This window comes from Choloepus didactylus, chromosome 8, assembly GCF_015220235.1.
Source record: "Choloepus didactylus isolate mChoDid1 chromosome 8, mChoDid1.pri, whole genome shotgun sequence".
NCBI lineage: Eukaryota > Metazoa > Chordata > Mammalia > Pilosa > Megalonychidae > Choloepus > Choloepus didactylus.
In genome coordinates, this window is record NC_051314.1 from 128,410,224 (window position 1) to 128,434,054 (window position 23,831).

The 23,831-nt window shown below is 38.4% G+C and overlaps 1 protein-coding gene across 1 annotated transcript in view; it reads left to right on the forward strand.

Moving 5' to 3' along the window:
• The window catches only part of PARP11 (poly(ADP-ribose) polymerase family member 11), a 66,350-nt gene extending 42,923 nt beyond the window's left edge, over positions 1-23,427 (forward strand). Inside the window, 4 exon segments of the mRNA XM_037846918.1 lie at positions 6,947-7,019; positions 7,103-7,233; positions 18,159-18,310; positions 19,838-23,427. Of these exon segments, the coding sequence (XP_037702846.1) occupies positions 6,947-7,019; positions 7,103-7,233; positions 18,159-18,310; positions 19,838-20,154 (673 nt within the window). The 3' untranslated portion in view covers positions 20,155-23,427.
• The last annotated feature ends 404 nt before the right edge of the window (positions 23,428-23,831 follow it).

The window sequence follows — 23,831 nt, forward strand, 5'->3', positions numbered from 1 at the left end:
GCACCCGAGGGAGATGGCAGCACAATGTCACAACAGCACAATGTCCCTGGATCTGCATCACAAGTTTTCCTTTTTGCTATGTCTGGCTATATGCAGACTGAAAAGAGAGTTATAAAAGCCAGAAGAGAATAAATATTTGTTACTCATGTGAATGGAATTGAAGGGAAAATTTTTAGATCATGTCTCCATTTTCTGTTGATTCCTCAGATAAGGACTGGAATTCTTTCAGTTCAAAGAATTGAAAATGAAGCCAAAAAAAAAAAAAAGAAAATGTGAGTTGTAGGAATACCTACATGTGAATTGTGGAGAAAACACATTTGCTGCTTCCAAGGAGATAATTTGAAAGAAAATTTTAAGTTTCTTTCAGTTTGTTTCCTAATACTTTTGACTTATACTTTAGCAACATGATTTAAAAGTTATTCAAGCACTTGTATGAAGAATGCTTTATCATTTCTATGGAATAGGAGGAATATTATTTCCTTCCAAGCCATATCATATCTTCATTTTTCAGTACAAGGAATATCATAAAGGAATTACTTATCTTCAAAGAATATGTAATCTGGGAGAAAAATAACATGTAAGAGTGGAAAATGTTACTGTTATTTTATATTATTATATCTGGTATACTTTCTTGGGAGGAAGAAATACATGATGGGGTTAAGCACTTTGTTCTATCACAGATGTACAAACCATAGAACAAAGACAGGAGGGGGAAGGAGTTAACCAGAATGGAGGTACAGATAGAATGCAGTAGAGTGACGAAGGTCAGTAGGCACTGATATAGAAGCATCATTTATTACAGGAATATACTGAGCACTTATTACATACAAGGCAAATAAGGCATGTTTACTGTCAGCTAGAAGTTTATCCTTAACTAAGGCTATGAGTTACATAAAAATAAAAATAAAAACTTTTACATAGCAAAAAGATATTTTAGACAAAGTAAACAAAACCTGGGGAAAATATTTTTGCTGAATTTCACATTCAAAGGGCAAATCTCCCTAGTATATAAAGTACTCTTAGGAACTATAAAGCAGACCAACAACCCATTAGGAAAATGGACAAAAGATTTGAACAGGCAGTTCATACAAACTCACTCATAATAAGAGAAATACAAATCAATACCTATTTTTTATTTTAAAATTACTGTATTTATCAAATAAAAAACATTTCCAAACAAAATAAAGCAAAGCAATGGGAAAAATAAATATCCTGAAATAACTTCATTCCTTCCAATATACTCCTACCATAACAAAAGACAGTTAACAAACCATAGTCACACCTGAGCATTCTCATATCATGAGGATCACCTCAATATCTTGTCTGTTCTTATTAGATTATAATTCCCCCTTCCCTAGCTGCTGTCTATCTCTAGGTCCCCTATATTCTACAATATAAGACACTTATTTTAGATTTTTCACAGAGTTCACATTAGTGGTAACATACCTTTTGCTTCTGGCTTATTTCACTCAGCATTATGTCTTCAGGATTCATCCATGTTGTCATATGTTTCACAACCTCATTTCTTCTTACTGCTGCATAGTATTCCATCGTGTGTATATACCATATTTTGTTTATCCACTCATAAAGGGCATTTAGGTTGTTACCATCTCTTGGCAATTGTTAACAATGTTGCTGTGAACATCGGTGTGCAAATACCTGTTCTTATCACTGCTTTCAGATCCTCTGGGTAAATACCAAGAACTGAAATTGCTGGATTGTAGGGTAACTTAATATCTAGTTTACTGAGGAACTGCGAAACTGTCTTCCAGAGTGTCTGAACCATTATACAGTCCCATCAGCAATGAATAAGAGTTCTAATATCTCCACATCCTCTCCAGCATTTGTAGTTGACTGTTTGTTTAATGGCGGCCATTCTTATTAGTGTTTTTTAGCCTTTTGTATTTCCTCTTCAGAGGAATGTCTTTTCCTATCTTTTGCCCATTTTATAATTGGGCTGTTCGTACTATTGTCATTGAATTGTAAGATTTCTTTATATATACAGGATATCAGTCTTTTATCAGATGCATGGTTTCCAAATATTTTCTCCCATTGAGTTGGTTGCCTCTTTACCTTTTTGGTAAATTCCTTTGAAGTACAGCAGATTTTAATTCTGAGAAGTTTCTATTTATCTATTTTTCCTTTCATTGTTTGTGCTTTAGGTGTAAGGTCCAAGAAGTAACCTCCTAATATTAGGTCTTGAAGATGTTTCCCTGCATTACCTGACTATTTTTTTACTATCAGGTTGACAAAAAAATCAAAGTTTGATAACATACCTTATTAGAGGGATTGTTGGAAAATAGGCTTTCTCTACATTTCTGGTGGGAATATTGATGAGTGCGACTCCTATGGAGGGCCTTTGGGCATTACCTGTCAAGATCATGAATGAATGTATTCTTTGACACAGAAGTTCCATTTCTAAGAAGTTATCCAGCAGACACATTGACATGTAAAATCACAAATGGACAAACTTGTTCTTTGCAGCATTAGTAAAATAGCAAAAAGTTGGAAATAAGCTAAATTTCATGAGTAGGGGACTGGTTAGATAAATGATGGCACATCCATGCAATGGGATTCTATGTCTCTCTAAAATAGAATACACCCATTAATGCAGCCAGTCTTTACTGAGTGTCACCATGGGCCAGTCTCTTTTGCAGGGACTGGGAATGAGGATACTCTCTAGGTTCAAATATGGAAATCTCTCTCAGAATATATTAAGTGAAAAAAAAAGTCAGGTGCAAAAATATATGTTTTATACTGCCATTTGTGTGGGGAAAAAAAAAAAGGCTTATATTTACCTAAAGAAGTTCTGGAAGAATACCTAAGAGACTGAAAACAATGATTATCTGGGGTTGGGGCAGACCCAGGACTAGAATGGCAGGAAACTTCTCACTGTGCACTTTTTTATATTTAACTAATTTTTGAACCATATTATCTTTTCAAAAATTAAAATAAGTTTTAAAAGAGTAAAGAAAAGATAGTCTTGAAATTTATTAATTTCTTCCATAACCTCCAATTTTCCAAAGGGATGAGAATGTCGTTTCAGCCTTTGGCCATTCAGATCCCCAATATCATTACCTTTTTCTGAATGAACATCTAGTCGCTTGGACATGGTACCTAGTTTATATATGTATATATATTTTTATTGAGATTGTTCAGACACCATACAACTATCCAAAGATCCAAAGTGTACAATCAACTACCCACAGCACCACCATACAGCTGTGCATCCATCAGCACAATTTTTTTTTTCCAATTTTTAGAACATTTTCACTACTCCAGAAAAGAAAGAAAGACAAAAAAAGAAAGGAAACTCAGATCCTCCCATACCCCTAACCATGCCCCCCCCTCCATTATTGAGTCATAGTTTTGGTACAGTACATTTATTACTGTTGATGAAAGAATGTTAAAATTCTACTAACTGTAGTATATAGTTTGCAATAGGTATATGTTTTTTTTGCTATATGCCTCTCTCTTATTAACTTCTAGTTATAGTGTCATACATTTGTTCTAGTTCATGAGAGAAATTTCTAATATTTGTATAGTTAATCATGGACATTGTCCACCCCAAGATTCACTGTTCATACATTCCCATCTTTTAACCTCTAGTTTTCCTTCTGGTGACATGCGTGACTCTGAGCTTACTCTTTCCACCACTTTCACACACCTTTAGCACTGTTAGTTATTCTCATTACATGCTACCATCACCCCTGTCCATTTCCAAATATTTAAGTTCACCCTAGTTAAACATTCTGCTCATAATAAGCAACCACTCCCCATTCTTTAGCCTCATTCTATATCCTAGTAACTTATATTTCATGTCTATGAGTTTACACATTATAATTACTTCATATCAGTGAGACCCTGCAATATTTGCCTTTATATGTCTGTCTTATTTCACTCAATATAGTGCCCTCAAGGTTTCTTCATCAAGCCATTTTTTTAAAGATGATTTTGTTCAAACACTATACATTCCATCCTAAGTAAACAGTCGGTTCCCCATTTAGTCACGTATTTATGTATTGAGCACCGTCACCACTCTCTATATAAGGACATTTCTTCCACAAAGAGGGAGGAAGAGTCAAAGAAGGCAGAGAGGCAAAAGAAAAAGGCAAGAGAAAAAGAGAGAAACAAACAAACAAGCAAACAAACAAAAAAAATCTTGATAGCTAGAAGGTGACAAAAGGAAAGATAGCATTAACCTAAAGTAGAATAAAGACTCAGGCAACATCACCAGTGCCAGGAGTCCCATACCCTTCCCCTATTCCCCACCCCCCCTTACGCATTTAGCTTTGGTGTATTGCTTTTGTTACATTAAGGAAGCATAATACAATATTTCTGTTAATTCTAGCCTGTAGTTGCATGATTGTTTTTCCCCCCCAATCCCACCCTATTTTTAACACCTTGCAATGTTGACATTCATTTGTTCTACCTCATGTAAAAACATATTTGTACCTTTTATTAAAATCGTTGCGCACCCTAGGTTTCCCTGAGTTACACAGTCCCAGTCTTTATCGTTCTTCTTTTGTTCTGGTGTTCCACATGATCCCAGCCTTCCTCTTAACCATATTCACAGTCATCTTTGTTCAGTGTACTTACATTGCTGTGCTACTGCCTCCCAAAATTGTGCTCCAAAACTGTCATCCTGTCTTTTCTTTTCTGTTTTCAGTGTTTCCTGTAGAGCAGGTATCTTGTTCACAAACTCTGTCATTGTCTATTGTCAGAGGAATATTTTAAGCTTTCCCTCATATTTGAAGGATAGTTTTGCTTTATATAGGATTCTTGGTTGGTGGTTTTTCTCTTTCAGTATCTTAAATATATCACCCCACTTCCTTCTTGCCTCCATGGTTTCTATTGAGAAATCCACACATAGTCTTTTCAAGCTTCCTTTGTATGTGATAGATCGCTTCTCTCTTGCTGCTTTCAGGATTCTCTATGTATCTTTGATGTTTGATAATCTGATTATTAAGTGTCTTGGCATAGGCCTATTCAGATCTATTCTGTTTGGGGTATTCTATTCTGCTGTGCTTCTTGGATCTGTAATTTTATGTCTTTCATAAGAGATGGGAAATTTTCATTGATTATTTCCTCTATTATTGCTTCTGCCCCTTTTCCCTTCTCTTCTCCTTCTGGGACACCAATGATACGTAAATTCTTGCTTTTCGTTTTGTCTTTAAGTTCCTGGAGACGTTACTCATATTTTTCCATTCTTTTCTCTATCTGCTCTTTTGTGTGTAGACTTTCAGGTGCCTTGTTCTCCAGTTCCTGAGTGTTTTCTTCTGCCTCTTGAGATCTGCTGTTGTGTTTTCTGTTGTGTCTTTCATCTCTTGTTTCTGCCTTTCATTTCCATAGATTCTGCCAGTTGGTTTTTTGAACTTTCGATTTCTACCTTATGTATGTCCTGTGTTTTCATTATACAGTTCAGCTCTTTCGCCATATCTTCCCTAAACTTTTTGAATTGACTTATTATTAGTTGTTTCAATTCCTGCATCACAGTTGAAGTGCAAGTTTGTTCCCCTGACTGGGTCATAACCTCATTTTTCTTGGTGTATGTCATAGTTTTCTGTTGTCTAGGCATGGTTTCCTTGGTTACCCCAATCAGACCTCCCTAGACCAGAATGGGCTCAGGTCCCAGAAGGAAGAAATATTCAGTATCCAGTTTCCCTGAGGGTGTGTCTTAGAAAATTGGTGCACCCTCTGATGCCTCTGGTCACTGTGCTTTTCTGCCCAGCAGGTGGCGCCTGTTAGCCTATAATTCTTGACTGGTGTAAGGAGGTGCGGCTCTTTTTCCCCAAGTTCTGAATGAAAGGCAGGTAGTAGAACTGGGCCCCATCCCTTTCCTCTTAGAGAAGATAGACCCCCCCTAGGGGGAGGTCATTAGCATTTCAATGGTCTCTCTCTGCCTGTGCTGTCTCTACACTGGTCTGGGTCACAGACCCAGAAACTGAAAATGGCTGAGGCTTTCTCCACTGAACCAAAAAAGAAACAGAGAGTCCCCTTCAGAGCTAGTCCGAGGCGACCCTCCAGCTCTCCAAGGTCAGTTGTCACCCAAAGCCTCTGTCTACTTGTTGGGGATTCGTACCTCGTAGTGAGCAGTTTACACTCTCTAATTAAAACCCCAGTTGGAGCTCAGCTGAGCTATAGTTGCTTGCTGGGAGAAAGCTTCTTTCTGGCACCACGAGGCTTTGCAGCTCGGGCTGTGGGGGAAGGGGTCTCCTGATTTGGATCTGCAGTTTTTACTTACAGATTTTATGCTGTGATCTTGGGCATTCCTCCCAATTCAGGTTAGTGTATGATGAGTGGACAGTCACGTTTGTCCCCCCGCAGTTATTCTGGATTATTTACTAGTTGTTTCTGTTTTTTTTAGTTGCTCCAGGGGGACTACTTAGCTTCCACTCCTCTCTATGCTGCCATCTTAGATCCTCAGTAGCTAGTTTTTAAAAGTTTTTAAATGAATTTATGTGGCTTGTGTAGAAGAATGGTGGATGATAAACAGAGAAAGCTTTAGGTTTGGGTTAGATCTCGGAGGACATTAAATGTATGACTGATGGGTTTGGATTTTATATGATAGGTGGTCTAAGTCTATTAAGGAGTTTTTTAAATCAGGGGTTTGGTTTCCTTCTTTGGTTTTTTTTCTTTACCAAAAATCTTCCTTATATTTTAAATATATTCAGGAAATTTCAGAAAAACAAGACAGATTTGAACAACTGTTTTGAAGTTTTGATGATATGTAGGGTTGGATGTTATCCGTCAGAGTTCCCATTTCAGCACCTACAAAGTAGTACACAGTAGGCATTCAGTTCAATTATTTTAAAATAAATGAGTAAAGGAATACACTTTATTGTAACAATCCCTGAACATGAACATTCAGTTTTGGACAAAAGGCTGAATCACTGACAGTAATCATAATCATCTAATATTTTATTTTGTCTTTTGCTGTTTAAAGTTATATCTGTGAAAATGAGGCTATCCCCATGCCACCACACTGGGAGAATGTCAATACAGAAATGCCATATCAGGTAAGAGCAGAACTGGCTAAGTTTAAAACTGTAGAAGAGACTAAAAAGGATCTCAATGAAATGATGCAAATTTCTTTTTCCAGCTTATTCCTTTGCACAGTCAAACACATGAATATAATGAAGTTGCTAGTCTCTTTGGGAAAACAATGGATCGCAACAGAATTAAAAGAATTCAGAGAATTCAAAACCTAGACTTGTGGGAGTTCTTTTGCAGGTGAGACGCTTTCTAATCTGAGCCATCTCCTTGGCCTCTAGGAGACTCTTACAGTCTTAGAGACCGTTAAGCACAATATTTAATTGGATTAATTTTTAGTGGTGCCACATGAACTGTTGAGACACGCTGTGCTTTTCTCTTGCCATATTTTGACATGGTCCTCAGCTCTTTTGTTCTGCGTTCTCAGAGAGCTGCCCTATATGGTAAACAGCGCTTGCTTCTGAACTGTAATGCAGAGTTAGAGGTAGAAGTCTTCAGTGCTCCCAGAAGTGCTTTCTCCTCCAAGGTTTAGAACTGTGCACCATGGCTGAAATTTGGATTACAAGGGAATCTGAGAAGCTGTTTAGCTGCATTGATGTGACTTTGTTGGCTTGACCTTTTATGTTAAATTAGAAGTCTCTGGAAACATTGCTGAATAATTTAACCATTTTACTGTCTTGCCTGTACCCCTCTGTTTGTTTTGTTTTGATGGGCACTTTAAAACATACCTTAAAATTTTCTGCTTGCCCTAAGTTTATGTGATAGATTTAAAATCTCAGTTCATAACTTGATTTAAGTTAGAAATGACACCTTGGATTGCTTAGTATGCACTTAACCTAAAATTAAAAATTAAATCCCATGACAGAAAACTTCAAGGTTTTGTTTGAATTAAACTGTTGGGCCCTATTTTTGTTTATAACCAGTGTTGCTTAAAATATGTGGTTCCCTGAAAGGTTTTTACAATATTTGTGGATGAGACTTTATTTTTTGAATATGGGCTGACTTTTAATTTTTATTCAGAACAATTTCATCATCTGGTTCATTGTTGTTGACATTTTTTAAAAGCAAATCCCAGAACTTAACTCATTTTATTCCCACATACTTGAGAATTAGGCTGACTTTTGTTTGGTAATGGTACATGGAATTCTTTCATGCTTCTAGTAAGTCAGTTGAGTATGGCTTGAGTACATTCTGAGTTTTATTCTCACAAAAGTCTATGGTAAAATAAGAAACTTTCATTGACTTGTGTTCTTTATAGTCCTGAGACTTTGGACCAAACCAACTCTTATTTCTGACAACAACTTTGTTTAACTGAGTCTAGAGAGTTGTGTTCACTTCTTGTTTAGATGATTCTTGGGTATAGGAAGATTAAAAGCCTCTGTCCCTTTGATTTTATTCTCTCAGTGACTAAAGTACATTTTTCTAAAATGGTCTGATGAAAACTTACTGCATTATTGAATCAATTAAATACCAGTGGTAAAAAAAATGTACCAGTGAATTCCCCAAATATTTTATGCTAAGAATTTCACTGGAGGAGAGAACCCAACATGGCAGCTAGATAAGACAGGGCAAAAAAACACCTCCATGAAAAATACTAGATAAAAGCCAGAAAGTGACCCAGAACACCAGTTCCAGCAATGCACCAGCCGGACAAGGTCTGCTATATCCACAGGGACCATGCATTTGGTGAAACCGGGAGTCTGCATTCTGAAACGAGTGAGTGAGCTGGCTGAAAGTCCAGCAGCCACGCTGAGGTGTGGGGAAACCATGGATTGGCACTTGGAGATGGACTAGTTCTTTTTTAAAGAAAAAAAAACCTGGGACTGACTGTGGATACCATGGTGAGAACTGCGCAGTGAAGCATGGCAGCAGTGGGCTGTCCCAACGCCTCAGTGTCTAGCCTGGATGATAGCCCTTCCCACACCCACTGCTGATTGTCTCGGGGCCAGGGGTGCAGGGGGTTGCCAAAAGGAGAAAGAAACCACGCCCCTTGCAACCATCTCCCCGGCAGGCTTGGGATGCTCCCGCCCAGGGCCAGACCCATACCCCAGAGGTGCACCAAGGGTCCCAGTGTGACGGGGAGTGTCTCCCGCAGCACCGTGCACACGCCACAATATCGGCCGTGGACAGTGGCCTTTAGGGCACCCACAGCTGATTGTCCCGGAGCTGGAAAGGCGGATCTGTGCAAAGATGGGAAAATTAACACACCCCATAAACCATCTTTACAGCAGACTGGGAACACCCCTGCACGGCCCGGCAGCCCAGGGCTTCCCTGGAGGGCCAGTGCACACTTGTGATGTGGTGCAGCCTTCCCTCGGCAGGGGTCCTGGAAGAGCACAGCTGAGAACAGGGACCTGCTCAGAAATCCCAGGGACCCTACGCCAATACCAAGGACTTGTGGGTCAGCGGCAGAGACAGTCTGTGGCAGGACTGAGGTGAAGGCTTAGACTTTTGCAACAGCCTTAAATCTCCGGGAACACCTAAGAGGTTTGATTATTAAAGCTGCCCTGCCTCCCTAACCGCTCAGACACATGCCCTACATTCAGGGCAGATAGCACCAACAACACACACAAACTTGGTGCACCAATTGAACCCCACAAGAATCAGACCCCTACACACTACAGAGACAAAGTTGGGGAGAACTGACTTGAGGGGAATAGGTGACTCGCGGATGCCATCTGCTAGTTAGTTAGAGAAAGTGTACGCCACCAACTGTAGATCTGACAAATTAGAGATTGGTATTTTATAGACTCTGAAAGAACCCTATTAAGTAAAACAAATGCCAAGAGGCCAAAAACAACAGAAAATCTTAAAGCATATGATAAAACGAAATGATATAGAGAACCCAAACCCAAACCCAAACCCCCAAGTCAAATGATCAGAAGAGTCACAGTACTTGGGGCAATTAATCAAAGAACTAAATAAAACAATGAGAGTATGGCACAGGATATAAAGGACATGAAGAAGAGCATGGCACAGGATATAAAGGACATAAAGAAGACCCTAGAAGAGCATAAAGAAGAAATTGCAAGAGTAAATAAAAAAATAGAAGATCTTATGGAAATAAAAGAAACTGTTGGCCAAATTAAAAAGACACTGGATACTCATAATACAAGATTAGAGGAAGCTGAACAACAACTCAGCATCCTCTAGGACCACAGAATAGAAAATGAAAGAACAAAAGAAAGAATGGGGAAAAAATCAAAATGGATCTCAGGGATACAATAGATAAATAAAACATCCAAATTTAAGACTCATTGGTGTCCCAGAAGGGGAAGAGAAGGGTAAAGGTCTAGAAAGAGTATTCAAAGAAATTGTTGGGGAAAAATTCCCAAACCTTCTACACAATGTAAATACACAAAGCATAAATGCCCAGCAAACTCCAAATAGAACAAATCCAAATAAACCCACTCCAAGACATATTCCAATCAGACTGTCAAATACTGAGGAGAAGGAGTTCTGAAAGCATCAAGAGAAAAGCAATTCACCGCATACAAAGGAAACAACATAAGACTAAGTAGTGACTACTCAGCGGCCACCATGGAGGCGAGAAGGCAGTGGCATGACATATTTAAAATTCTGAGAGAGAAAAATTTCCAACGAAGAATACTTTATCCAGCAAAACTCTCCTTCAATTTGAGGGAGGGCTTAAATTTTTCACAGACAAACAAATGCTGAGAGATTTTGCTAATAAAAGACCTGCCCTACTTCAGATACTAAAGGGAGTCCTACTGACAGAGAAACAAAGAAAGAGAGAGAGATATAGAGAATTTCAACAGACATATATAGAATATTACATCCCAAATCACCAGGACACACATTCTTCTATAGTGATCACGGATCTTTCTCCAGAATAGACCATATGCTGGGACATAAAACAAGCCTCAATAAATTTTAGAAAAAAAATTGCATTTATTCAAAGCACATTCTCTGACCACAGTGGAATACAAATAGAAGTCAATAACCATCAGAAACTTAGAAAATTCACAAACAACTGGAGGGTAAAAATAAGGGGAGATGAAAACATTCCCAGATAATCAAAAGCTGAGGGACTTCATCACCAGTAGATCAGTCCTATAAAAAATGCTAAAGGGAATTGAGCAGGCCGAAAGGAAGGGACACGAAACAATTGACTGAAACCACGTGAAGAAATAAAGATTTCCAGTAAAGAGCACATGGTAAATATAAATACCAATACTACTGTATTTTTGATTTATAACTCCACTGTTTACTTCCTACAGGATCTAAAATACATAAACTGTAATGATAAATCAGTGGTTTTGGACTCAATGTAAAATATGTAATTTTCAACAAGAACTACATAAAGGTGGGGGAATGGAGGCGTACAGGAACATAGTTTATGTGTCCTACTGAAGTTAAGTTGGTATCAAAGAAAAACAAGATTGTTATAGATTTAAGAGGTTAAATTTAAGTCCCATGGTAAACTCAAACAAAGTATCAGAGAATATGACCATAGAGATGAAAAGTAGAGTATGGGTTACGAGAAGTGGGGGAAGGGGTAATGGGGAGTTAAGAAATGAGTGTAGGGTTTCTGTTTGGGGTGAAGGGAAATTTCTAGTAATGGATGGTGGGCAGTTGATAGCATTGCAACATTCTAAATGTGATTAATCCCACTAATGGAATGCTAGGGAGGGGTTGGAATGGGAAGATTTAGGCTGTGTATATGTTTCCACAATTGAAAAAAAAAAAAAAGACAGTCTAAATAGATAATGACGATTAAATGCCAAGGATGATCCTGGATGGGATCTGAGGATGGAGGAGAGGAGGCTCAAAGGGACACAGCTGGGACATAAGAAAAAAAAAAAGGAAATATAGAATGTAAGTTTTGTATCAATGTTGAATTTCTTGAACTTCTTAGCTGTGCTTAATGGGAATGCATAAAAGAATGTTCTTGTTCATGGGAAATGTATATATGAATTATATTGTTTGTTCATGGATGTGTGCAGCTTGCTCTCATATGTTTAGAAGACAGAGCAATAGATGATGGATGACAGATAGGGAGGGAGGGAGGGAAAGAAAGAAATGGTGATGTGACGGGATGTTAAAGTTGGTGGATCGGGGTATTGGGGGAGGGGGGCCAGGGTGTGCTGGAGTTCTGTTTATGGGGTTTGTATTGTTTTTGCAACTGTTCCTGTAAGTTTGAATTTATTTCAAAATAAAATTGAAAAAAAAGAAGCCCCCAGCCTCGAGGCAGGGAGTGGTGCTCACTAACAAGCTACAGGTCAACCTGAACTCAGTGCTGGGACAAAAGAAGAAACAAAAGTTCTCAGAAGAAAGGAGTGCTGGCAAGGCACAAGAGAAGGAGCTGTCAGAGAAGGACCCGGAAAGATCAGTCAAGCCCTTCCGTGTCTCTTCATCTGTGAAGTGAGGTGTGTGCACCAGGTTGCAAGTTCCCCAACCTGGCTGAAGGTCAGAATCAGCAGACACCCAGCCCCACCCCAGACCTACTGAATAAGTCTATCCAAGGGATGGTGGCCCAGAGCTCCCTATTTATGAAAGCTCAGTGAGTGTTTCTGATGGTCACCCTGCCCTGGAGGTGCTCTCCAGGCCAATTTTGGTGTCTCCAGCAGCTGTGAGAGTACCTAGACATATAGCTGGGGCTTCCAGAGACAGATTTTTAGGGGACAGGGAGAAGAGTTATGTCATCTAAATTAAACCTCACGACCACTGCATGAGATGGGTAGTGCTAATAGCCTATGTCACAGATGAGGAGACTGGCCCAAACTGACCAGCTAATTCACAGGTCGTTTTGCACCAAACAAAAGTGGGGTTCTTGGCCTGATGACCAGAACAGCCAACCTGTGGCATGGGGTTTCAAAGAGAGAAAGAATTTATTGCTGGGTATGAAGCAGGAGATCAGATGACCTACCGGCCCCCAAATCTGTCTCCCTGAGTATAAGGAGTTCAGGGTTTTTATGGATTCAAACAAGGGAAGAAGGAGTTCTTACCATTACAGTATCAAGTATAAACACAGCTGAGACAAGTTCAGTGAGTTTCAGTTACTTCAGGTATTAACTTTTGGCTACTCTACAATATACTAGAAGAAAAAAACACATCTATATAATGATTCAGTAATCATAATCATTTGTTAATTCTTAACTCTCGGTTACAGTTTCACTCAGCCTTAATTATATCCAGAGCCCCAAATGTCTCCAATCTGTGCTATTAGATGATGCTAATCTAAGGGTGGGCAAACTTTTTCTGTAAAGAGCCAGATAGTAAATATTAAGCTCTGCCATCCACAAGGGCTCTGTTGCAGCCACTTAACTCTGTGACTGCAGTGTGAAAGCAAACATAGGCAAATGTAAATGAGTGAGTATGGCTGTATTCCAATAAACCTTTATTAATAAACACTGAAATTTGAATTTAAAAAAAATTTCACTGGAAACTATTTTACTCTGGTGAACCTGTAGAAATCTGTGATGGTAAATGAACCTGCTACCTGCTATGACAGTAGGAATATTAACTTTTCAGTCAATATTCTTTATTGTTTGGTCAGTATTCTTTATGTTCTTTAGTTCTTTTTCCCTAAAGAACGAAAATAGCTGAGTCATTCTCACTGTCCTGAACCTGTGACTCACCATACAGGCAGTCCATAGGGCATCTGAGTCCATAGGGCATCAATTCACACATTGCCCAGGCCTTCCTTCCTTCCCTCCTTTCCAATAAGTGGGTTTTAGCACACATTTTGTGACAGGTACTTTTCTAGGCCCCGGGGACATAATAGTGTACAGGATCATAGCTTAGACAAGGAGCCAGGCCATTGCCACCCAGGAATATGGGGTGAGCCCAGGGTATCATGGGATCACAAAGTGAGGGAATCTCTGCATTCTTGCAAACAAAAATAGGGTATGTGTGTGCCACGGAGGAGTAGGGAGTATCAAGAGCACTGCCTACATCAGGTGTCATTTAAGCTGCACAAAGATATGGGAGGAGATGGATGTTCCAGCATCAGGAGCAGCAGGGGCCAAAGCTTAGGTACAATGGGGAACACAGAACTATTGAAAGAATTTCGAATAGAAGAGGAATTTAGAATGAATGGAGAGATGAGGCTAGAAAGGCAGCCAAGAGGCAGAGCTTGCAGGAGTCTGTAGTGGAACCACTGGGGTGGTTGTATGATGTACTTCGGTAGCATTAGTTGAGTTGGATTGATCCAGAGTTGAGTTCAGCGAGTTAGCAGGGGCCAGACCATTTGAGGCCTTAACTTAAGGGGGTTGGAATTTTTCCTGGGAACAAGAAGTAGGGAGATGGCTCTAATTTGCATTTTACAAAAAAAAAATCAATCAATCAATCAGGCTGTACTTTGTAGACAGGGCTTAAAGCAGTAGTTCTCAACTGGGAGTGATTTTGCCCCTCAGGGGACATGGTCAATGACTGGAGACATTTCTGATTGTCATATGGTGGGTTGGGGGTTTGTTCCTGGCATCTAGTGGGTAGAGGCCAGGGATGCTAATCATTCTACAATATACAGGACAGCCCCCACAACAATGAATGATCCAGCTCAGTATGTCAGTAGTGCCAAGGTCGAGAAACCCTGGTTTAAAGGGATCACAGTTAGAAACAAGGAGACCAATTTAGGAAATTGTTTCAGTAATTCAACTGAGAGACATTGGGTGGCCTAAACCAAAGCCTCATGTGTTGAATTGGAGCAAAGAAGACAGTTTTGAGATACTAGCACTCTTGTCCTGGAGAGGGTGGGCTACTCTGAGAGTAGGTACCACAATGTTTTCAATAGGTTCAGGAATGAATTTGGAGCTAGGGAAAGGTGGGCACGGTTGTGAAGAACTTAGTATAGTTTGAATGCTCTGATTTTTTCTCTAGGCTTAACCAAAGTCCAAGAGGTCCTAGAATTCACTTTAGGTTTTCTGGAACACCAAGGTCATAGCTCTGAGGCTCCATGTCTCATGGGTGTTTTATTAGTGGACACTAGAATAAACCATGCTGCAGGTCTGCAGTGTTTTGACCACCCTTGCCACCCAGGCTTCAGCTGGTACATATGCTACATCCAGGCAGGTGTAAAGTAGTTTGCAGTACCTGAGAATGCTTGACATGCCCACACTCCAGGTTCAAACTAACCAACAGCTCATTTACACCATCCAAGAGTCTCGAGTGAATTTTCAAACCAAAATTTATTCTACTCTGTGCCTGAAAAGTAGAGACAAGTGAATATCCTGATTTTTTAAAGTGAATTCCAGTGGTGGTAAAAGGATGAGCCCCTTAGACAGTATAATTTAATTTTCCACAAAGTAGTGGAGACTGTTTCTTATAATGGGGAAAAGATGAAGAAATGGATGCTGAGTGATAGTTCAAAGAGAAAAATTAGTAGCCAGTTAAAAATCTTATACAAAATGCAGCTTAATAGCATGTATATTTTCTTCTTGAGCCCTTCAACCTTTTTGTCAGGAACTTGGATGAAAATGTAGGAGGCTTGCTTATTTTCTTTAAGATTCAAAATTGGAAGGGATGGCTTATATATTATGTGAATTGAATCAGAAGTCAGTAAGACCTTGGAAGACTGAAACAAATATTATCTTTTTTTAAAAAAAAGAAAAAGCTTTTTTATTTCCTAGTTCTACAAGCAACAACTGTGTATAGTAAAAAAAAAAAAAATCAGTATGTAAGTTCTAAAAAAAGTTGGCATAATTTTTTCTTAGTGAAAACATGCCTTTTTATTCTAGTTTGCTAATGCTGCAGAATGCAAAACACCAGAGATGGATTGGCTTTTATAAAAAGGAGGTTAATTTGGCTACACAGTTACAGTCTTAAGGCCATAAAGTGTCCAAGGTAACACATCAGTAATCGGGTACCTTCACTGGAGGATGGCCAATGGCATCCAGAAAACCTATGTTAGCTGGAAAGGCACGTGGCTGGCGTCTGCTCCAAAGTTCTGGTTTCAAAATGGCTTTCTCCCAGGACGTTCCTCTCTAGCAAGCTTGCTCCTCTTCAAAACGTCACTCACAGCTGCACTGAGTTCCATCTCTGAGTCAGCACGTTTATATGGCTCCACTGATCAAGGCCCACCCTCAATGGGTGGGGCCATGCCTCCATGGAAATATCCCATCAGTTATCATCTACAGTTGGGTGGGGCGCATCTCCATACAAACAACCTAATCCAAACGTTCCAACTTAATCCCCAGTATTATGTCTGCCCCACAAGATTGCATCAAAGAATATGGCTTTTTCTGGGGGACATAATACATTCAAACTGGCACACTTTTTTTCTGAAGTAAGTATTTGTTTAAATCCCACCCTTCTAATGCCATGCATAATGGTCCAAAAAGGCTAACATCAATGGATCAACGCATATACATTTTAAGTTTTCATACATTTTGCCAAATGACCCTCCAGAAAGACCGAATGCATTTCCATGTCTATCATCATTTAAATGCAAGCATCCATTCCCCCTACCATTCGCTAAACTGGATGTTGTCTTTATAAATGTTGTCAATCTGAGATGCGGATGTTTTACTATATTATTTAATTCATTCTTTAAAAATACCATATGAATCTAAAGCCTAACTGAAATAAATTGCATTAGGTTTATAAATCAGTTGTCCAAATATAGCACGCTAAGAGGGGTCTGGTTGATACCAGTGAAGTCAAAAAGTCCCAGGATTTTTAATTGACTACAAATTTATGTACACCAGCAGTGCAAGGGCTTGGCTGCAAGAACCAGAGTGGTAGAGTCGGTAATATCTGTGATGTTTGGACTCTGGTTCTATTTCTTACCCACATTTGTAAACTAAAAGGTATCCAGCAGATTCTTATTAACTAAAGGCTGTCCAGGATGGGGAAGGGCTGGGAAGCTATGCCATGTAAGGGATAGTTGAGGGAATGGTGTATATTTAGTCTGAAAAAGAAAGCCTAGGTAGGCGTTCATAGTTATTTTTGAATATCTGCAGGGTTGTTAATGTATAAGAGTGATTTCAATTGTTCTATGTTCAAAAAAGAAAAACCACTACTTATCAGTAGAAGTAACAGGAAGGCAAATTTTGGCTCAGTGTTGGGATGGATATAAACTTTATAGCACCAATAGATTGTGCTGGTAACAAATCGATTGTGCTGTCTTACAGAGCAGTAAGCCCCTGACACTGGAATAGATTGAAGCAGCTGTTAACAGCTGTCTGTCAGAGGTGTATGGGGGGAAGGGGATTCTTTTCAATTTTTAAAGCATCTTCTTTTATGAAATATTTCAAGAATAAAAGTGCAGTAAATAGATTACAGACACCCATGTACCTATAATCAGATACAGAATTTTCTTTGTTACATTTTCTTCATCTTCATACATCTTTTTTAAAAGATACAAAGCATTACAGATGCAGTCAAAGGGTTTACCCCACTCCCCATTCTGCTCTCCTTCCTTACTCCTGAGGTTGATGTGATGCTTTCTTGTCCATGATTTTTTATTTTTTTACTACTTGTGTACACAGTAATTACACAGTATTATTTTGTTATATATCCTTTCTGCAACTTTTTTTACATTCAACATTATTTTTTAATAGTTATGTGAGTACATGGTGATCTAGTTCATTACTTTTAATTTTATATAGAAATATGTAAGTTTTTATTCATTTTTCTATGAAAGAGTTTTAGACCATTTTCAGTTTTGTTTTTGTTTGCTGTTGTAATCGAATACATTGAATATCCTTGTATGTGTTAGGAGAGATTTGTCCGTTAGGAAGAGGGTTGAACTGGATGACCTATTGCCTAACATTTTCTAGTTTCTGGGGATAAAAAGAAAAAGGCCTGGTTCCTTCTCAAGGAGCCCACTGTCTAAAAACTCTGTGAACTTTGTATTATTTAGTTGTTTTAGATCTCACTTTTAGACGACTGTAATGCTTAGCTGTTTGGTATTCAATTACCTTTCCTATGATGGGGCATAGTCTGGGATAACTAGTTTTTGGATATAATTATCCACCTTAAATTTCACTGTTAACTAGTAATTTTTGATGAGATGATTTGTGTGTCCGGCAGCACATAAAGATTATTTCTTTCCAGATCTGCTTTGTCTGTTTATGATTTATGTTGAGAAGTGTTTTCCGTTTCGTCCTTCCCATAGAACTTTGCTCTTTAGAAAAAGTAATGATGCCACTGATAGTATATTTTTGTGTGTGCTTTTGTGTAAATGTGTATTATGTTTTTAGGAAAAAGGCTCAGCTCAAGAAAAAAAGAGGCGTGCCTCAGATTAATGAACAAATGCTCTTTCATGGTACCAGCAGTGAGTTTGTGGAAGCAATTTGCATTCATAACTTTGATTGGAGAATAAATGGTATACATGGTGCTCTCTTTGGAAAAGGTAATTATCAGAATTCCTTGTCCACTTTGAGCCTTAGGAGAGAATTTTTTCTTTTAGGGATAATCAATGATTTTGTAATCCAGGGGTTCTGTAGTCATTAAGTAAAATGTTACTTTCCTAGGTCCCTGGCCTGCCCTCAGAGTCTCTGAGTCATAGAAAAGTCACTTCTTGCATGTACAGGATGGAAGTAAGACCTCTACCAGATTACTTTGCTCCCCAAATCCCAGTCATCCAGATGGGACATCATGTCCATATCAGCTGATTTTTGCATTATATTTAATTCAGTATCCTTTCCATGTATAAGACTATACACTAAATAGACTTATGGCAAATAGAGAGAGATATGAAACAAATTAATTAATTACATTGTTCACAGGTATAGATGCTAGTATTTTTTGTTTGTTTGTTTTTGTTTTAGAACATGATAGGTAAGAATTTTAATGAGCAATAAGGAATAATGGGGGGAATCCTCACCTCATTTCTAATGATTGTGAAAGTCCAAGTTCTCCAATTTATGCCCAGTACTCAAGCAAATTAAGGAGAGAGGTGAGGGGAAAAGGTAAGGGATGGACATTTGTTATTCTGGTCCTTATTTGTACCTTACCACCAACAAGAGAACTGGCTACCACTTAGGAGCATGAGGTGCTGCATTTTTAAAATGTTAGTTAGTTTTTAAAATAACTACAGACAAGGCCAGCACATTTATTTAACTGTAAGAGCATCTGAAAAGTGTTTCATAAATCCCATCAATGTTGGTGTGTGTGAGACTTTACAATTGATTTCCAAAATTGTTTATAGTAAGTATTCCCCCTAATGATGTCAATCTCTCTGGTCTACCATTTAGGAAGAGTTGTCTACTTTATTGAGTTTTCACATTTGGGCAATCAAACAGTGAAATTGTTCCTTTGGAATACTCAGATACAAATAGCATTGTACTTCCTTGGAAATCTTTCCCTGGATATGGGGTGTTATTGTTCCCAGAAGTATTGAATTGTTACCCCGTATCTTAGAAATCACTTTGGTTCCTTAGATTTTGAAATAATCTATGGACTAGTCGTTTTCCAATCGTCTTCCCCAGAGCCTCACTGGATACTGAAAAGAGGGTACAGGGTGGGGAAAGTGGTAGGAGGAAAAAGAAATGGGAGGGAGGTTGAAGTGGTTAAAACTCAGGCCCTGCCACACTTTTACCCACAGAAAGAGTGTTTTTATCTGTTTTACATATTGGGTTTCTTTGTAAGATTTCTTTTGAGAGCAGAAGTCTGGCAGCTCCATTGGGGGAGGGGAGGCGGGCGCTGCTCAAAATCAGCAAATCTCTCCCTCTGGCAGTCTGCACAACAGCTGTCCATAACAGATGGATTTCTTTTCTGAAAGATCTACAGATGAGGAAATTCTACATCTATTTTTGTTATACAATTCTGTGTGTCTATTCCCCTGACAATTAGAGTGTTTTTGCTTGTGTTTAATACATTCTTAGGAATAACCCTGGCTTTTTTTTTTTTTTTTTTTTTTTGTTCCCTTTTGTTTAAGGAACCTATTTTGCTAGAGATGCTGCTTATTCCAGTCGCTTCTGCAAAGATGACATAAAGCATGGAAACACATTCCAAATTCATGGTGTCAGCTTCCAACAGCGGCATCTCTTTAGAACACATAAATCTATGTTTCTTGCTCGAGTGCTAATTGGAGATTACATAAACGGAGACTCCAAATACATGCGGCCTCCTTCCAAAGACGGGAGCTATGTGAATTTATATGACAGCTGTGTAGATGACACCTGGAACCCAAAGATCTTTGTGGTTTTTGATGCCAACCAAATCTATCCTGAGTACTTAATAGACTTTCAATGATTTCATTATCAAATCTCAATAGTAAAAGACGTTTCCTTTTTTTTTTTTTTTTTTTTTTCAGGAAGATTTACTCTCGTCATCCAGCCACTAAATATTAATTATCTGATACTTTTGAAACAGATATTAAAAAAATGGCCTCCATATAAAAGACATACTGACTTTAAGGTGGTGGTGGTTGTTGTTTTGGTTTTGTCTGTTACTCACGGTCCTGTTTGTTAAACATTGATACCATTGCGCGTCTAACACATGGGGGTGAAGATTCCATTCAAAATTGAATCAGCTGAGTCTCAATTAATGTGGGCATTCATTCAGAGTCTTTAAATTTTACATGTGTGTTAACAGGATAAATATTTTCAGTTCAGATAGACTTATTTTCATATATATGTTCAAAAAATACAAACAGAAACATAAATATGTCCTTTAGAGGAATTGATCCTCTGTTAATTGAATTCGGGTATTATTGTCCACCAGTCCACATGCTGCTTTGTGGGTCTTTTGAAGGGGGATTTAAAACTCTGCAACAGTCTGAGAGCTTGAGAGAAATCAAAAACAAGAAAATTATTTGCAGTGCTTCCAAACAAGTCAAAAGGAGAACATCAAGGTAGGGTGCCCTGCTTCCTGTTGCTTTAGGATAACAGGCTGCAGCCCCAGACTTGATTACATCACCCTCTTCAGTCTCCGCCATCTGAACTGACAAATGCTACAGGCTATCATTAGCCTACAGTTCATCCGCCAGGGCTCTTGAATTCTCTGCACCAAAAACTTGCTGCACAAGGTGTTTACTGCATCACCAAACTTTTATTTATTATTCAGAACATTATTTTCCCTTTGTTTGGGGGTCCCTTCAGTGATCACTTCTGAGCTGTTTTTATCCTCTGCCCCCAACTATTCAACAGCAATTTCTAAAATTCACATTTTTAAATTGTGGCTCCTGTTTTGAATCACTGTAGAAAGCATAGGGTTTTGGGGACAAATCTGATTTATCGTTTTTAGTAGCAATCGACAATTTACTAAGTCTCTTGGAAAGTTACGTACAATTCCTAATAATATTTAACATAAACTTATTTACTGGTTTTGTTTATTCTTTTATAAGGAAAAAGAAGTAATGTTGGGACAGCTTCCCTGTCCATAGACGTGTCCTAGCAGGGCTGGACAACTACTTGGCAGGATTATTGTATGGAATTTCAGGTATCAGATAGGAATTGGCCATTTGATTCTTAAGAGTCTTTCATGAATTTTCCATGATTCTCCCTGAATAAGAGAGCACTTGTATCAAACTTTTCCCAGAAAACCTTTTTCTAACTCACTCTAACACTGTATTTTCTCTCTATAATCCTCACCCAGTTTTGGCTAAGATTTGGGGAACATAATTTCACTTCTCAAGAAATATCCAGGAAGTGCCCAGTGCCCGTGCCTGTACTGTTTGCTCAGTCCAGTGGTTTGAATTGGGAAGGCATGTAGAAATAATCAAAGTAAAGAGTACAGAGCAAGATTATGGATGGTAATTCTTCAGCTGCCTTATTTCTCCAGATTTTTATTATAGTCCAGAATACATGTAATTGTGCAGTTGAAAGTAAGTTGTACACAGGAAATTGCACATATAATACTTTGAAACAAGGTGACAACAGAGATTTCCTGACAGATTTTCCTGATGTGCAGACTAACAGACTATTTTGATGAAGTGTTGTGAAATATTTAGAAAGAACACATTTTTAAAACACATGGAGATTATCATGGAAATAATTGGAAGAAAAGTCACTGGGCTACCTTAAGAGAGTAAGGTAACATTGTCTTAGACTTGGTCACAAAACTACTTTGGAGACCTTAGAAAGTAAGATTTTGTTCTATTTATTTGTTATTTGTATCCAAAAAAAGTTAAATAGTGCCCCCTCCAACATGGCTGTCTTTTTTCCAATTTAGCACGAATGCCTCTCCTATCACTTGAATGGAATAAGTGTTTGGCATTTGAGGGTCATTTTTCTTGTTGACATGTGCAGATCTTATCTCAAGGTGGCTAAGAGCCCAGAGGTGAGTATTTGCAAGGCTATCTCTGTGAACTCTGAAATTAACTAGCTGGGTTACATGTAAAACATTTTAAAGTGTGCTGTGGTAGCCACTGTAAGAAAATACTGTGCTGTTCTTCTTGTCTGAGAGTATACTGCCAACTCCCCTTTTATAAGAAAAGCTGATTTTGATACATTTTTAAAAATGTGATAGTGTATAAGTAATTAATGTTAAAATTTTATTTGTTGATTTTGGTCAGTAGACTGAGTTGAGAAGCAAATAATTAGGATGTAATAAGACTAGACACAACCATTTGCCATCTTTTCCTCTTGTCATCCCATAAAATGGGTGAGGAGGACAAAGAAGCCATTCCAGATCAATGAATAAATGGTTTTAAAATTTCTACATTGAATAAATTCAGCTGATGGTGACTTTTCTTTTTCACTTTGGTAATCTCAGCCTCAGGATTAAAGAATTTATTACATTTATTTAAAAAGTTTCATAAATCAGTTATGAACAGGATGGTTTTGTATTAATACTAGATTTCATTTCTAGACTTTTGGTGATGATAATAAAGAATTTGGAGCCCTTTGTGATGTTTGAATATATATATATATATTTTTTCGTGTGGTAATGAAAGCTTTCTGTAGCAGGTCTTGATTGTCCGTGTATGTCATGTATTTGTTTCTGTGATTTTGGTGCCTCATCTCCACTTTGCATTATGTAAACCTGTTTTTGGCTTAAATTTAATAGAATCTCAAGGAGTTTGTTACCTGTGACTCTTACGTAATCCCTTTGCAGGTGGGGGAAGCCTCTTGTTCTTCACTTGAGTCGTCATGAGCAACAGCTAATCAAATAACCTGTGGGAAAAATCAATACTCTGTGTTATTGAAAATTGCAAGAGACCATGGCCCACGCCTCCAGTGGCCTCACTCCTGGTGTGCTTCCCTGGCTTGTGGAGCAGTTCCGGAGGCTGTGTCTACATTCCCCCAGAAAACATGCTCCTGCAGTCCTTCCAACCTCCAGGCATTCCCAGTGTGTCTGCAGAAATTCCTTTTGTAGCCAGGTAAACATTGCATTTCTCTTTAAGCAAAGAGGAAGGTATGAGAGGGTATCCTAATTTTAAAGCTGAGACAAATGAGGGACAGAATGATCAAGACTTACTGTGGGAACAAATCACATTTGCTGTTCACTGAAATCCTATCCCAGTCTGTCTAAATTTTGGACTAATTATTAAGATTCATTGTAATAAAAATTCATTTGAGCATTTATGCGTGATGAAGTGTTGTGTCTACAGATTTTGTTCCTAGGTCATTCAGGTCACTTCCCAACTATCCAGGAATGACACTAGAAACAATCCGATAGTGGTCATAGTTGTATTTTAGACCCCAGATTCTCTCTCTCCCTGGGGAAGGATGTCTTGTGTATTTTTAAATATAAGTGTCTTTTGCTTAAAACAAAGAGATAGTCTGTTTCTAGATGAAAGTGCTCATTCTATACTTGTAAAAGAGAAAGATAAAATATAATGAAAGAAATAGCAGGGAATGGAGAAACAGAAGTCTTTCCAAAATATTTTTGATTAGAAACTTCAGCAAGATGATTTAACTCACTTCACTGATTTTACTTATTTTTACCTCTTTGAACTATACGTAGGAAGAGGTTTGGTGAAACAA